The sequence below is a fragment of the Dryobates pubescens genome, chromosome 23, assembly GCF_014839835.1.
Source record: "Dryobates pubescens isolate bDryPub1 chromosome 23, bDryPub1.pri, whole genome shotgun sequence".
NCBI classification, from domain to species: Eukaryota; Metazoa; Chordata; class Aves; order Piciformes; family Picidae; genus Dryobates; species Dryobates pubescens.
In genome coordinates, this window is record NC_071634.1 from 10,754,675 (window position 1) to 10,771,463 (window position 16,789).

Genomic DNA, 16,789 nt, shown 5'->3' on the forward strand with positions numbered 1-16,789 from the left:
ATCATCTAATCAACTAAACCATGGCAACAAGCACCCCTTCAAGTCTCTTCCTCCAGTGATGGTGACTCCACCACCTCCCTGGGCAGCCCATTCCAATGGTCAGTCACTATCTCTCTGAAGAATTTCTTCCTAACATCCAGCCTAAACCTCCCCTGGCACAGCTTGAGACTGTGTCCTCTTGTTCTGGTGCTGGTAGTAGAGGCTGTAGTCAGCTACAATAACACAAGGTGCTTTTGAGAAAGATGTGTGATGTTCTGGGATTGCCTGCCCATGTGGTATTTCTTGTATAATTTATCAAAACTTTTAATATACTCCTTAACTATGAAATCTACAGACTTAAAAAAATATATAGGAAAAGGTATTGGAGGAAAGTATTTACTTGGTTTATTTGCAATAAGTGCCATCTACCTGTGTCTGTGACCCTGACTTCTTCACTGGAGGGCTGGCATCTTTTCATAGAATCATAGAATGGCTTAGGTTGAAAGGGACCTTACAGATCAACTACTCCAACCTCCCCACTATGGTCAGGGATGCCTCTCAACTAGACACAACTGCTCAAGGGTCTCATCCAGCCTGGCCTCGAACATCCCCAGGGAGAAGGCATCCACAAGCTCCCTGGAGAACCTATTCCAGAGTCTCACCACCTTTGTACTGAAGAACTAGTTCCTAAGATCCACTCTAAACCTAATCCTCCTCAGTCTAAAACCATTCCCCCCTCCTGTTGTTAGATACCTCCCTCTGCAGCCTTCCTGTAGGATCTCTTCAGGTACTGGAAGGCAGCTATAAGGTCCTCATGGAGTCCTCTTTTCCAGGCTGAACAACCCCAGCTCCCTCAGCCTATCCTCATTGCAGAGGTGTTCCAGCCCTTGGATCATCTTTGTGGCCTCCTCTGGGCTCGCTCCAACAGCTCTGTGCCCTTCTTTTATTGGGCATACCAGAACTGGATGCATGTTTATTTAAATGGGTGGCCTTTGAGAGAATCCTGACACATGGTGTAGAGAATGGTTGAGCATTTATTATAAAGATTAATTCAGTATCTTCTGGAGAAAAGCACTGCAGAATTTTGTACCAGTTGGCTAGGAGATAACTGTGATAAGGATGGGTAAAGAGGAAGGTCTTACATTTGTCAATGCAGCAGCTGGCTTTTTCCACTTTGAAAACTGAGTATGTCAGTGCCTTGATAGATCTAGCTTTTAATTCCCTGGGAATTTCTCTTTCAACTTTGTGAGAGGCTAAAGTTCCCCCAAAGGCCTTTGACTTTCTTTCACTGTAGCTATTGAAGTGTGGGATAATTGGCAGGGGATATTTTTTGCAAGGGTTGTCTTGGTTCTCTTTCATGTTTGATAAATATTGTTAAAACATTTATTTCTGCTCATTCCTCTCAGCTGTTAGGAGGTGGTTCGATACCTGTTCTTAAGCAACTGTAATTTTGACACAGGCTATACATGCTGGATCTTCATTGACATAATGCAGGTAGTTGCTGTGTTCAGCACCTGACATTTAACAAAACCAAAACCCAGTAATTAAGAAATGATACTTTAGAAAGCCACAATTTTAACCAAGAGTTCCAGAGGTGCTTATGCTATCCAAGGTGATTACTCAGTAATTTTCCTCTGCAACTGCTTGTGGATGATCTTATTTTCTTTAAACTCCTCTTTCACAGTGTTTCTGCTACTTTTTCTTGTCAAAGCACACAGTTAAAAATGTGTCCTAATATCTAACCTGGAAATATGCTGCTCCACTGCCTTCCTATCTCAGACTTTTGTTACCAAATTGTACCATGCTTAATTGCATAAAGAAAAATGTGGCTATTCTAAACCACTTTAAAATCCATGCCAACCAGAATGGGAAAGAGTTCATATGGCTCTGTTGCACTGTGCTGCTATGTACGGTGGGCAAATTTGGTTTTAAACTGAGAAAGCAGCCTCCTGGAAGGAATATCTGGGATATTACATATGATTTAACTTAGAGTCATTAAGTCTGGAGAAGACCTTTCAAATCATCAAGTCCGTCTGTAACCCAGCTACCACAACCACTAAAGTATATCCTGAAGCACCACATCTACATGCTTTTCAAACACCTCCAGGGATAGAAACTCCATCACTTTCCTGGCCAGCCTGTTCCAATGTCTCATCACTCTCTCAGTAAAGAAGTTTTTCCCAGTGTCTAAGCTAAACCTCTCCTGGCACAATTGAAACCCAACTCCTCTCTCATCCTACCACTACTTACTCTAGAGAAGGGACCAACACTAGCCCCACTACAACCTCCTTTTAGGTAGTTCTCCAGTTGGTCTTCTCTTCTCCAGACTAAACAACCCCAGGTCCCTCAGCCACTCTTCTTATGCCATGCCCTCCAACCCCCTCACCAGCTTCTTTGCTCATGTGTTTTGATCTATGGAAGTTTGTGTGAAGGGTGGCATGGGTGTGATTTCACTGGTCACATCTGTTTCAAAAGATCTGTTCTGCTATGGTTCAGTAAGCAGCAGTCCATATGAAGATTAATTTCTTCTTCCTTGCAACTTAAAAACCTGTGTCATTCCATTTACCATTCAAGTTGTGTGAATATGAAGAGCATGAAATCTGCTATTAATTGAGTAACTACAATCAAGGCTGCCTGTATAACCTTGGTTCTTCCTTGTTACGTGTGTGCCTTGCATGGACAAATTCCTGTCTCAATTACATGGATGTTCAGTGTGAACACCTGTGTAATTGAAAGTGGAGCTGTCTGTGGGATTTAGTTACATGACATTTTTCCCTCCCAGAGGGGCCCTGATAGATCACTCTGCCTGACAGATAGCATTCAGTAAACGAGGCAGCTGCTTAATTTTTGTCATTGCTGGTCACTTCACAGTGCCTCTGAAACCCTGCATGTTGTAAATTCTTCCATTAATACAATCTTCATTCTTTTCCTTCCAGTCCTTTTTGGCATACCTGAAAGTTGGGTTAACATACTGAGAGGTAATTATACCTGTCTACTGGATGAGAAATTGAGACCCAGCAACCTTCCCCAAATCAGTAAAGAAATATTCATCAGAACCAATCTTCTTAAGTTCCAGTTGGAACTTTAGAGTAGCCTAGACCAGCTTATTCACTTGTATTCTGCCCTTTTTATCTTTGATCATGGCTTGACTTGGCTCTGCAGGGCAACTCCTGCCTCTCAGGTTGTGTACACAAACCAGTATCACAGGCTTTGTAGACTGTGAAAGGAGTAAGGCAAGAATCCTGAAGAAGCAGATTCTATTTGATGGTGTAATCTGATTGTGCATCACTCACTTTTAATCAAAAGTTAATTCTAACATTGCTTTTTGGTTTTTCTTCCTTTGGGTGTCAATTCATGTAAAGGACATCTGTGGATATTGGACTATAATAAGCAGCAAATGTATGATTTAACAACTTCATGCTTTTAATGTTGTTTTTTTATTCTTTCAAATAAGATTTTGGCAATAAGGCTATTATTATTCCATGGGTTTATGCTGTCCAAAACCCCACATTTTAATAAACTGAAGAAGGTACAGTGCAGTTCCAAGAAATATATTGCTAATGGTTAATATTCTTACTAAGAAATCTGTTTCTACAGTAACTGCTGCAGATTGTCGCTTCCTCTAGCACTTGGAACACTACCAAAGTGAATTTAACACTGAAGCTGCAAGGAACAAATCCTATGAGAGCTGCAGCAGGTCACTGCTAGCAGTATGCTTTATTTGGTATGGGGATGTATGAACACAGCTCAGTAGCCCTAGAGGGTGGTTAAGAACTATTTCTTCCCACCCTTTATTCTAGTGTTGTGTATGCGTTTGCTTTGCTGCTACACAAAGACTTGAATTTGAGTCCTCATGTGAATCTTGTCACACATAAAGGCACATCACATATATAGGTATGCTTAAAATATTAAGTTTTCATTTGTGTATGTTACTAATTTTTAAATGTCTGTGAGGAGATTCACCATGTGTCTTTTTTTCACTAACGAAGAAGGAGTCAACATGAGGCTCAAGCTGTAAAACAGGTGAGTTTTAAAGGGTGTATTTGTCTTGTACTAGCCCTGTGAAGGGAAATTCTTCTTTTGCTTGTGGAAGTGTGCACCCTCACTTGAAGATTTCAGTGTCCATATATTCTGCCTGTTTGCATCGGGTAAGTTTGCATCTGGTTTTCTTTGTCTCTTGAGTTGAGACTGCACAAAGCAAACATGATCAAGTGAAGGCTGAAACTTTTCAAGGGGAGAGGAAAAGGCTTTAGAGGAGATGTCTCCGCTTTAGCAACCATGGTTTCTGTGCTGGTATAGTTCTGAGAGAAACAGAACTTTGTTTCTGCAGGTTTGCATGCAGTGAAACACCTGGAGATGTTACAGAAACTTCCTTCTTGCTTTGTTTCTTTCCAGATGGATGAGATAAAAGGCAAAGACAGGGTGATTCTGGCTCTGGAGAAGGACCTTGGTGTCCAGGCAGGCCACACACAGAAACTGCTCCTTCAGAAAGAAGCTCTGGATGAACAGCTTGTTCAAGTGAAGGAGGCAGAGCGATACCACGGTAGTCCTAAGAGAGAGCTTCCTGCAGGAGTGGGGGATATCACCGAGCTCATGGGAAGCCCGGTAAGAAAACTGTGTTTTGTTCAACTGTTCAACACAAGATAATTGCTGCTTGGGTGTTCACACTGAGTTGGTAGTTACTTTTAGAATACCAGAAGGACTAATTCAAGGTAAATGGCCCTGCACTGCGCTGTGCTGTTTCACTGATGATTTAGAGGCGTCCTAGATGTCTTGAATTTCAAAGAATGTTGACAAATAAGCAGACATAGAACTTTTATCATTTGCATTATGAACTTCAGCTGTGAACTCCATTATTTTAATTACTGTTAATTTCATAACCCTGGGAATTGCTTTGACCAACAACAAATAGAAGTGATGCATCTCAAAAATTGAGCCATACAATTTTTATCTGTGTCCTATGCACTAGAAATGCTTTAGCTGATAGTAAGAATTCTGTTGAGAAGGAACTAATAATGCATGAAAGATTATTTATTTATCCAGTTGCCCTTTTTTTTGGTGTACATTGTAAATCTTTGCATGCATTTCACACACAGGCATATTCCATGTAATGCATTTGCACAGGATGTTATTGTTTAGTGCTTCATTTAACTAAAATACAGTTGCCAGACGTTGAGGTGTGGGACTTTTAAATGTATATAATCTACTTGCTAGAAGATAATATTGAATTAAGTGTAGTAAAATATTTACTTTAAGGTAATTTTGTATATCTGTGTGTTTTTGATGTGAAGGAGCCACATTTGGATGAACGAGATATGCGGAGATTTCAGCTGAAAATCGCTGAGCTGAATGCTGTAATAAGGAAACTGGAAGACAGGAATACTCTCTTAGCAGATGAAAGAAATGAACTGGTAAATTAATTAGCAATAACACAGATGGTGTACTGGGAGGGCATCTTTGTGGCAAAAGATTTAATGTTGGAAAGTCAGTGTCATAAATAATTTAGCAATTAGTCCTGGTTGGCCTTGCTCAATTATATATGAATATAACAGAAATTTCTACAGACATTCAGGTTGTGACCATAAAGACAGGGATGGAATCTCTCTTGTTTCAGAAACATTAAAAAATATAATTATCAGTTTATTTGAGGTCATCATGGGCAAATTGACTGGTAGCTTGCCTGTGGCAGTGTGTAAAACATGCATAATCTATGCACTTCACTTGCTGTGCTTCAATTTGACATTGGTTTTGTGACATGCTTGTGCTACCTAGGAGTTCAAAAAGCTTTCTTGTGCTAGTGCTGAAAAAAAATATCTGCCATTTCTCAAGGGAAATCTCTTAAGTAGGTGAAATCATCCTAGGAGAGTTATAGTAACTTACAAAAGGAAGGATATGACATGAATTTTAAGAATGAATTTTCTGAGCCTACATCACTACTTAATTGCTTGTGCTGAGGTTAATGGTGAAACTCCCATTCACTGCAACAGGAGGTGAGTTTTAACAATAGGAGTTTTAAAACATGTCCTTGTATAATGCCCTGATTTTAGCGTCAGTAGAAAAGATTTTTCTTTCTAATCAGGCAGGATTTTTCTCTCATGCTACCTAGGTGTCTCATTCTAAAGTAATTCTATTGTGTACAGTGAGCATTTGGTGGTTTGGGTTTTTTTTCCTTTTCTCCCTGCTTCTAGTGGTACACTTGATTTTCTCAGCTCTATACTCTCAAGATCATGCCTTTTTTCAAGACTGCATTCTTTAAAGACAAGATAATTCAGCCTTCTAATCCTTTCTGTGGACACAATTCAAACCATCTCTGAACAATGCTGAAGTACCACAACTTCTGTCCTTCAGTGTTCTTCTAGATGGAGGGCATATATGACTGAGTCAAGTGGTCCTTCTTAATGCTTGACTCAGAGGCATAAGAAACATCTTGTGGGAAAGATATATATATGTATATGTATATAAAATGTATATGCTATAAATATATTAATAGCAAGAGGAGTGGCAAGGACAACCTCCACTCTTTAGTGGACACAGATGGAAACATGCTAGCAAAAGATGAGGAAAAGACAGAGGTACTTAACTCCTCCTTTGCCTCAATTTTTAATAGCAGGATAGATTGTCTTCCAGACAACCGGCCTCCTGAGCTGGCAGATGGAGGCAGGGAGCAGTGATCCAGGAGGGAGTAGTTAGAGAGGTGGAGTCGGCATCATTGGGGGTGTTTAGGAGGAGACTTGATGGGGTGCTTGGTGGCATGGTTTAGTTGATTAGATATGTTGGATGATGGGTTGGATGTGATGATCTTGAAGGTCTCTTCCAACCTGGTCTATTCTATTCTATTCTATTCTATTCTATTCTATTCTATTCTATTCTATTCTATTCTATTCTATTCTACTCTATTCTATTCTATTCTATTCTATTCTATTCTATTCTATTCTATTCTGTTCTATTCTATTCTATTCTAATATGGAGAAGGCTTTATCATACTGTGAGGCAATATTACATAAACCCAGTAAAATTAGTAAAGGTTGGTTAGGTACTTGGAAAAATGGTCTTCTCATGAGAATAAAACAGGAAGCTAAATACTCAGTGAAATTATCTGAGGAGAAAGATTGTATTTTTCTCCTTTCCAGTTAAAACTTGGTTAATTTAAACATCTTTTGACTGGAAAGATAGATTTTTTTACAAACTAAATAGATCTGGAATTAATGAAATAAGAGGAGTGAAATATTGAATACACACAAATGCAAGAAAGGGCAGTAATTTTCTTCACATAATTGTCTAACATCATAAAACCACAGGAACAAAATTGAGCAGCTTGAAAATGTCAGCAGAATGCTGAGACTGAATCTGTGCCCTCTGGCTGACTTTCTCGTTGCTCTAATTACACATTAGATATAGGGGGGTTTAAAATATCCTTACTAAAGGATAGCTAAACTGGTGAAGACAACTACCCTGGAGACCTAGTTGGTCACAAGGATCTTATATACAGTAGTATCCTGAAGAAATCACTTTTATGGATCATTGTAATTGTTTTTCCAAGAGCAAAACGCAGTGACCAGATCTAGTGTTTTTGTAGACTGCACAAAAATGCTCTGTCTTGTTTGGACTCATGTAGTTCTTAGTTCAGCAGTTGTCTGTATCAGATACCACTTAACAAAAAGACCTGAACTTTCTGAATGAAGAAAGAAGGCAAGTGCATACACTCATCTTTCTGCTTTCCCACAGCTATAAACTGAAGCACAGCTGATTTTGCCCCTTTTCCATTTTGCAGCTGAAAAGGTCTCGGGAGACAGAAAGTCAGCTGAAACCCCTGGTAGAAAAAAATAAGAGGATGAGCAAAAAAAATGATGACATGTTGCAGAGTATCCAGAGAATGGAAGAGAAAATAAAAAATCTATCAAGGGACAATGCAGAATTGGTAAGTGATCATCTCTGAACCCACTGCACACAGTTATTTTGAGGTGGAAGTGCTTCTGAGGCTTTTACTCCAACACAGACATTTCAGAGTCTCAGCAGTGGGATGGTACAATTGTCAAATTCAACCAATGCAGCTGAATATTCATATTCTAAATTCAGAGTGGCATGTGCTTTGTGTTGTATCAATTCACACTGATTAAAGGAAAGGATCACAGATAGAGAAAATGTGTTTGGAGGCTATAAAAATGTATGACTGAAAAATCAGCTTTAATAAATGCTGCTTTTGTGGTCAGAAGTCTGGGCTGAATTTGAGTGCTTGTACCAAAGGCTCTGCCATGCTAGATCACTGAGTTCAACTGTCTGGTAATTTTATCCCAGACTATGTTCTTGGATTGGGCTTCAAAATACCTGATGTGAGATATTAACAGAGGCATACAGAACATATAATATCTTTTGTTGAAACGAGGCCTTCTGTTGCAGTAGAGTAGGCACTATGAGTCCAAAGAATTATTGATTTCTAAGCACACTTCTGAACTTTGAAAATGTGCTTTGTTTATTAAAAATAAAAAAGAACTGATTTTTAGCATTGCATTCATTTTGACTTTTGTAGAAGGAGAAGTTATCTGCACAGCCAGCCCTGAAGAGGCACACATCTTTGAATGATCTCAGCAGCACACGAGAGGAACAAGAAATTGAATTCCTTAGACTGCAAGTCAAAGAACAGCAGCATGTTATTGATGATCTCACAGTGGTAATGCTCATGACTGGTATACACACGTGCATGCACACACGTCTATAGGCAATCTAATGATTTGAGAGTAATGTTTGAACTCCAGTTGTAGTAGTGATACAGAAATAGTTCTCTGGCATTGAAGGGTTCTTGTTGTTTCTCAGGTAGTGAATGAATTTCTTTGGACTGTGTATGAATTTGTATTATTAAATATTAACCTCTTATGAGCTGCTTGTGAAAAGAAGTGCATCAGTCCATCCACCTTACTTACAAAACTGGTTGTCAACAACGGAGGAACTTGAGGAAAGGACACGTTCCAAAACTTAATGACTGAAACATGTTGGATGTAGACCCTGGTGCAAACCCAACCATTCCCCTGACCTTAGAAGTTCTCCTGAAAGAAAGGAACATTCAGGATGGTATTAATTTTACCTACCTAAACATCTCTAACTGAGCTGGTCACACTAGCTGTCTTTATAACAAACGGAGGCAAACTTGCGTGGCTCATCTAACCAAAGGTAGCAGCATAGTTTAAGATCGTAACTGCACAGCTGCTACCCTCTGACTGTGAAGACTACTTAAGATGATGCTCCTAGACGTTTGCTCTGTTTGATCAGGACTCTTCTGAGTTGTTTTGGAGGTGTCTGGTGCTATTTAGTGCAAACTTGTGGTACACTCTTGTGGTGCTGGCAGAAATGAGATATCATGTCTGAGAGATGACCCCCATCCCCTCCAATTAAACAATTGGATCCAACCTTGAAAATAAAAACAGAAGATCCAAAAAGATAAAAGCAACAAGATGTGCTATTGCTCTGTCTGGAACACTGTCACAACTCTTGGCAGTTCCTCAGAGTTTTTGACCCAGAATCTCTCTTTGTAATCAGTGCCAAAGACTGACGCCTGTGTGCATTCCCCTGTGTCACAGCGTTACAAGCAGTAGGATGTTACTCACCCACTATGATGTAGGGTTTGAGTCACAGAGCAAGGCTGCTTTACCTTCCAACTACAGGCAGGGACTACGACATGATATTAAATTCTCATTATATGGCACGTATTTCAGTGTCAAGTGGATATGAAAGGGCTCTCATTTTACTGTCTCAGCCAGCAATGTGAGGAAATACATTGTGTATCCTGACTTTGGTCAAATAATAATAATTTGTGTTTAGTGTGAAAGAAAAATAAATAAATATTTTAAAATATGGCTTCATTTTTGCTTTGTTTCCTATTTCCTATTTCACTCACTAGGATACTGCTTTGGCTGGCAGTGCAAACTAATTGATGCTTCACTTTCCACATGAGTGCGGTGGAATTCTGCACTTCCATTATGCTTTTTTGCTATTTTTTCTTCTGGCTCAAATCACACATTAACAGAATGCAAATCTATCATAATTATCAAGAATGACCCACATGTCACATACTTAATACAAAAATCAGCTTAACCCCAGCTGAGACCAATACAATACACAGAAAAGAACAGTCTGTAGGCAATAGGGTTGTCTGAGTTGATCGACAGTGTCATTTGGAGGGTATCTTTAGTGCTTTTGAAGCCACATCAACTTGAATTCTCTAACAACAGCCATGTTCTGGGCTTTTTAATTGGCATTATTACTGTTCTGCTAGATTGATGTATTACTGAGGTAGTAAATAAAGCAGACTTCCTACAAACAGGATTAGAAAGGGGAAGGATTGGGGGATTTTGGAGGTGTTTCCTCTTTCTGCACTGCAGTGAAAGGAAAGTCCAACTGTTCTGACTCCTGCTCAGGAGTCATGAGACTCAGGTAAAAGCAGGGGCTGTGCCTTAACCAGGTATTTAGGGAGAAAGCATTTTCCTACAGTACCATACAATTAAATTGTGTGTTTTCAGCTTTAGTATAGATCTGATCTGATCTGATCTGATCTGATCTGATATTTATTATTCTGCAGCTTGGAATACCTATTCCATTCTACTTCAGCATTCTTTTTTTCCCCCTTGTTTTAAACCCCACATGTGTCAAAGGTGCTATATTAAGTTGTGCTTTTCTGAATTATCTTGTATTTTCCTAAATTTCATTCCTGGAACACTGTGCTGATAAAAATAAGTTCTTTTATTGTGAGCTTCCTATTTGTCCAGTTTCTGAACTGAATGTAAAGCAAAACTATTTGCATAGAATGATAGCATGCAATAGTTGCTGGTGAAGCATTTGGAACCGTTTTAAAAATAGAGGTGTTGTAAACAAAGATGCAGAGCTAAGGAAAGAATTAGGAAAAAGACAAGGAGATAGATAACCTGCCTCCTGTATTGGGGTTTTATTGCTTTCTGCTTTACCTTTTTAACCTTCTCTTCCTTCTCCTTTGGTATTCAAGGGAGTATTCTTAGACTTGTTCATTAACCCTGCATTTTTCCAGTTGTAACCTCCTCCTGTTATGATCTAGTTAATTGTGGTCATATTCCAAACCCACAGCAAAAAAAACCCACTAAGTAAGCTGACAGGCTGAGAGTGCCTTTGGGTTTGAGGCTTTTGCCCTGCAAGGCTGTGTGCTTGTATTTCAGAGTATGCCTTATGTAATGACTTGCAATTATTGAGACTGGACTCATTTTTTGGCTACCGACCTGCTTCTTCAGGATGGTTGAACACTGGAGTGAGAATGTGAATTCTGTTTCCATAGTGAGCTTCTTGGTAAAAGAGTCAAAAGAACAGAAATCTGTGCCCAGTATTTAGCAAAGTCTTTTCTTGCCAACTTCCCATCAATTGTGCAAAGTATATGGCTGAAGGTTTGTTTGCTAAAGGAATAAAGCCACAGTACAGCGTGGGGTTATATCAACATATAAGGATAAAGACATTCTCTTTGTGTTAGTTTGACCATAGGCTTCTAAAAAATGTTAATGATATTTGTGTTAGACATACCTAAATATGCTTTAAAATAAACCCATACCAAAATGTTCTGTTTCCTTCCAGGAAAGGGAACGATTATTGCGGTCTAAAAAACATAGGAGGAAAAGTTTGAAGCCTCCAAAGGTGAGCAAATCTTGGGATTTCCATGAGCCTTTGTTATTGCAAACCATGCTTGTACCAAATACTGTCTGAAACTAAAGCTCTATTTAAATTAATGGTAAAATTTCCTATCATTTTCCAGTTTTCTCTGGTGAGTGCTTATTAAACTTTTCTTAGTATAATTCAGGAACTGTTAAGTTTTGTCCTGCCCACAAATGTTGTCATTTTGGGGTTTGTCATACTTAAGTGCAATTGGAGTTTTAACCATTGTGACCTAAACACTCCAGTTTAAATGATGTAATGACTTGAAGCAACTAACATTTCAAAGGACAAATATTCAGCCCTTTTTAAGGAACATATACCCTTTAATCTAATCATACCAAGTTACTGCTTAATTGCAACTGGAAACTTCAACTCATGGTAGGGATGTTATTAAAATGATCTCACTGTATGTGATATATAAACAGGAAGCAAATTCTGTTTTTCACTAGTACATATTTTACCCAAGAATGCAAACTACAAGGGAAAAAATAGACTGTAAGAGCAGAAAAATTTGACTTCAGGATGAGCCTTTAGTGTTTGTTATAACATGTGCTTAACATAATTAATTTTGCTGAATAATGGGGTGGTTTTGTGTGAATTTGAACATAAGCAGCCTGCAGTGTGAGAGGGGAGGAAAATAGAGTAAGGAAAAAATGGAAGTTATGAATAGAGAGTTATCTTCTCTACAGTAGCTTAAGAGAATTTCTGTCCTGAATGGGTGCAGTGTGCTCTGTGTAGTGTATTCCTGATGACCTCCAGGTGGTGCTTTTTTATTGCTCTGCATTCTGCACTGCATGTATTCTGAAAGACTTATCCTTTGGGGTTCTCTGCTTCAGAGTAAATTGTCCAGATTATGCTGCTAATGATGATGTGTCTTTGACGTACAAAGACATGTACAAGGGTATTTCTGTCTAAGATCTGTGTGAGAATTTCATATTACGCAGATGATATCCCATCAAAATGATGCATCTATCTGTCCTAACCAACCACTCAGAAAGAGGAATTACAGATATAAACCTTTGGGTTTCATTTTCTGAGGTTTGGGTTTTTTTTAATGCAAACTTGGCATCAGCACAGTGAATCATCAAGCTTAGCTGTTGGAATTGAATCTATTTGCACCTGTGTCCCACTTTCCTTGACAAAGTGCACAAGGAATTAACTGGTGAGAATTGGGTTTCATGAATGTGGTCAGATAAGCTCTGACTAGAAGGCATAGAAAGGTTCCCTTTTTGTTCTAACAAAGAAGAACTTACTGCACAGGGAGAAGGGTCAACTCATGTACTGTTGTAGCTTCTCCTAAAGGGCTGCTTTTACACCCCAGATTACTTAGTTTTTTAGCTGCTCTGGACAGTCTCTGTGTTTTGTAACGTAAGTGTTTTGCTGACAGTGATTCCTGTCAGGTGGAGCAAAATGCATGGTATGCCTTTCTCCATCTTTAAGACGGCTTGTGTGAGTGATCCATCAAGCTAGTACAGAGAATTTTATAGCCCCATTGGGTCTAAATAACATTAGTATCAAGAACTGATTCTTTTTTTTAGCACTTAAATGTCTGTGTTATTTCTGGAGCTCTGTAGGTGCACTAGGTTACTGTTGCTAGTGTAGCTTCGCCTGAGAACTCTTTTAATTACCAAGGGTGTAAGAGTCCATAGACCAGTGTTAGCAATGGGCTTGAGTTCCCTAAGGAAAGCAGCAGCATGGTGAGATGGGACTTTATAATCTCTGTGGTTGCAAGGTCTTTAGAGGGGTAATATTGTGACTGCAGAGTCAGGTACAGTGGGATAGTTTTCTCTGAAGTGAAGCAGCCTTAGCTGATAGAGATTTATCTCTTTTTACATTTCCATGCCATTAGACTTGCCAGGAAAAAGATGTACCAGAGCTGAATCTTCTTTTGCATTTAAAACATAGTTGTTTTGTTGTTTGTTTGGTTGGTTGTTTTTCTTTTTCAGGTGTTCTTTAACTTTTCCCCTTTTTTAATTTCCTCCCAAATTTTTGTAGTGAAGTAACCAATATTTGGGAGGGTTTGTTTATTTTTGGCATGTAGAATGTTCCCATGACTGATGGAATCAAGCACCTGGAAACAGGGCATAGCTGCCCAATTCATTCAGAAACTGCAAGGCTCTGTGGATTTGATTCTTTTCCCCATGTGTTTTTTTTTTTGCATTTGAATAAATAAACTCTTTCTGTGACAGTGGAAAGCCTGCACGCTGGTGTGATGGAGTCCATATTTCTTGTTTTATATTTTTCCTTTTTTATCTGCCTCTGTGCTTTGGTGTGCCTGTATTTTTCTGGCTGCCAAGAAATGACATATAAGCATGAAGGTAAGAAGTTCCTGATTAGCTCGTCTGATTGCATTACAAGGAAATTCATCTTGGATCATTTTCATCATGTTAGATTAATTTCTTCAAAATGAGATATTTAAATGTAAAGTGAAACTGCTTTAGCAACAGGGAGATCAGATTATTTATATGTGGGAATATCTAATCCAAAGCACTAAAAATATGAGGGCATATTAAACTTTGCATAGAATATGGTCGGCGTGTCACTATAAATTTATCACAGCCTAGACCTTGATGTTTACTGAGCACCATACTTCAGCAGAAATATTAATACTTGAGTTATAAAGACTTCATGCATAATTTTACTTTACAATCTGCATAGGAGCATTGATAGAAATCCACATGAAAAATGCTTGCTATTAAATGCAGTCGCTGGAAATTGGAATTTGAATAAAACATTTTCAGCAGTTTGTGTGACTTTATGCTCAGCTGTGAAGTTATGATTTAGAAGTAGCAAATGTGCAAATCGATACAAAGGAGCCTTTAAGATCACAGTTGAGAATGTTCCCATTTTAAAGAAGAGTCTGGATGAAATTTGAATGCAAATAGTGTATAGTTACAAAAATGTTTTGGACATGATCATATGGACTTTCCAAAAACCATTGTGATTCAGGTTTTGAGCTCTATGTGGATTTTCCCTGGGAGTTGGTGTATTTATTTATGCCTTATTATTTAATGCAGTATTGACCAACAAATTTGTATGAATCAGAGGCCTTTTTATTCCTACTCTTTTTCCTTTTTTAGCTCTACAGCTGTTCACATACTGGTTTATCTGTTCTAGTTTTGCTGTGAATCACTTCTTGCAGCTATTTGCTTCAGACACTGCTGTCATGAAGCAATTCATCCGTGGGCAATTAACATGCAGTGCTTAAATACCTTCTCTCTATTTCTACCTGATAAATGTATGACAAATGTACAGCTCTAAAGAGAAGGGACTCCTTAAAAGTAAATAAGTGGTTCACTCATAACTTCAAATATTATAGGCAGTCTGTATAGCAGTTAACAGCTTTTGACATTTAACTCTCGGAAGTGTTGTTTGGGGTGTTTTATTTTACTGTGGTGAGAAATGTTAATTTATTTATTCTTCAGAATTCTCAACTAGTAATCAAGTGAGTTGTGTACTCATATAGGCAAATTATATTCCCTACTTTTGCCACTAGTGAAGTGGTTAAAATGCAGCTAGTATCTTTAGTCAAAGTAATGGCATTGCTTTAAGTAACTTCCCAAACCTATATACATTTCTGTGAAACCAACCCCCCTGCTTTTTTACTGCTGTGGTTTTACTCCTTTTATAAAGTGTGTGTGAGGGGGAGGGTGTGTATGCAGGGTTAAAGGAAGATACATACTCAAGCTGAGTTACCTACAAAGGTGACAATATTTAAGGGTATAGCAAAAAGCACCTTAGGTATGGTAAGCCTTACCGCCAGTTTTAACTAAGCTGCTGCTTATGGTTCTATGTTCTCTGTGCCATATATATGATAATACACTGGAGTTCTACTCTTCATCTTCTAGAATTCCTTTCTACCAACTATTTCAAAGTCAAGGCTTGACTCACTCTTTCAGCCCTCAGACCTATGTTTAGTGCAGGTTTTGGTTGGATATTGCTGAGGAGCATTTGTCATTTTCAAGACCAAGCACCCTTGAAGCAGTAGGCATGAGCAAGCTCAGCTGTTCTGCAGTCCTTGGAGCTGCTTGTCCTTGTACTAGGTTCCTCTAAAGCATAGACTAAATGTTCTGAGCCCCATCCCCAGATAAGCTGGTGCAGGCAGAAGAGCCTGTATACAGATTTGTTTGGGGTTTGCTCTCAGCATCTCTGAGTAAGAAGTGTCTGCCCTGCAAATTGAGGATGAAAGCTTCTTCAATTTTTAATTATTTTTTATTTTACTTGCCATAATCTTCATTATCTCCATATAATCTGCCTTCATCTTTATGAAATTGTATCTGCTCATAGTTTTGGAGTCAGAAAGTTCTTGACGAGTTGACCTGGCAACCCAGATTGTAAATCTGTCTTCCTTACATCTTGAAGCCAGCACCATTTCTTTACCTCTGATTTCAGCTTCCAGTGTTTACTTGCAATATTACTGTTAGATGATTGCAGGCTGCAACCAGTATTCAGTGTGGGAGAAACGCTGGATCTCTCAGGGACTAATTACACCTCAGTTTTTGTCCTTGTGAGAGAGAAGTCTGAAATATTTGTAATTTCAATGGAAGGGACCAGTTTTCTGGATGAGTCATTATATTTCTAGAATGGAGTGTAATCCCATTCCCTGTGTCCTTTGTTTTAAGTAGGACAGAACAGTGAACAGACTGATGTAGCATGTGAGTGCTGGAGGAAAGGATTAAATTACCCCAAGGAAGTGTTTGTTTTAAGCACCTTACACATAGCTTTGCCTGGCGACAGGATTACAATGCTTCTTAAACAACTGAGAGAACAGTAATATGTCTTTCTTCACAGGGATTTGCTGCTGTAACTGTGATCCTTTTCTTGTGAATGCACTAAACAGTGGTCTAGCTTGCAAAAGGAAGGTCATTTCTACAGATTGCTTAAAAGCTGTTTGCTTTCTGTCTGCATCATATTGTCTGTATGCACAGCCTGTTTGGAAAAGATGTTGCTTTTGGGGTCGTTGGCTTCTTTTGAGTGCATAATAGCCTCCCAGAATGAGATTTTAGTAGGACTGGTTAATATAAAAATGTAGTCTGAATTAAATTTTTGCATTGTCATTTGAAGTGTTCAGTGAAACAATTAAGTGGTTTAGAACAGGACCTCGAAGCTGTCTTTGCTAGCTTGAAATGGTTTTCCCTAAGCTGTTTTC

The 16,789-nt window shown here is 38.7% G+C and overlaps 1 protein-coding gene across 2 annotated transcripts in view; it reads left to right on the top strand.

Annotated features, from left to right (window-relative positions):
• Positions 1-16,789, top strand: part of JAKMIP1 (janus kinase and microtubule interacting protein 1) — a 111,925-nt gene that overhangs the window by 56,090 nt on the left and 39,046 nt on the right. For both annotated transcript variants that reach the window (XM_054172432.1, XM_054172431.1), the window contains exons 5-9: positions 4,375-4,584; positions 5,271-5,390; positions 7,751-7,897; positions 8,507-8,647; positions 11,563-11,622. In XM_054172432.1, the coding sequence (XP_054028407.1) occupies positions 4,375-4,584; positions 5,271-5,390; positions 7,751-7,897; positions 8,507-8,647; positions 11,563-11,622 (678 nt within the window). The remainder of the gene's footprint in view (positions 1-4,374; positions 4,585-5,270; positions 5,391-7,750; positions 7,898-8,506; positions 8,648-11,562; positions 11,623-16,789) is intronic.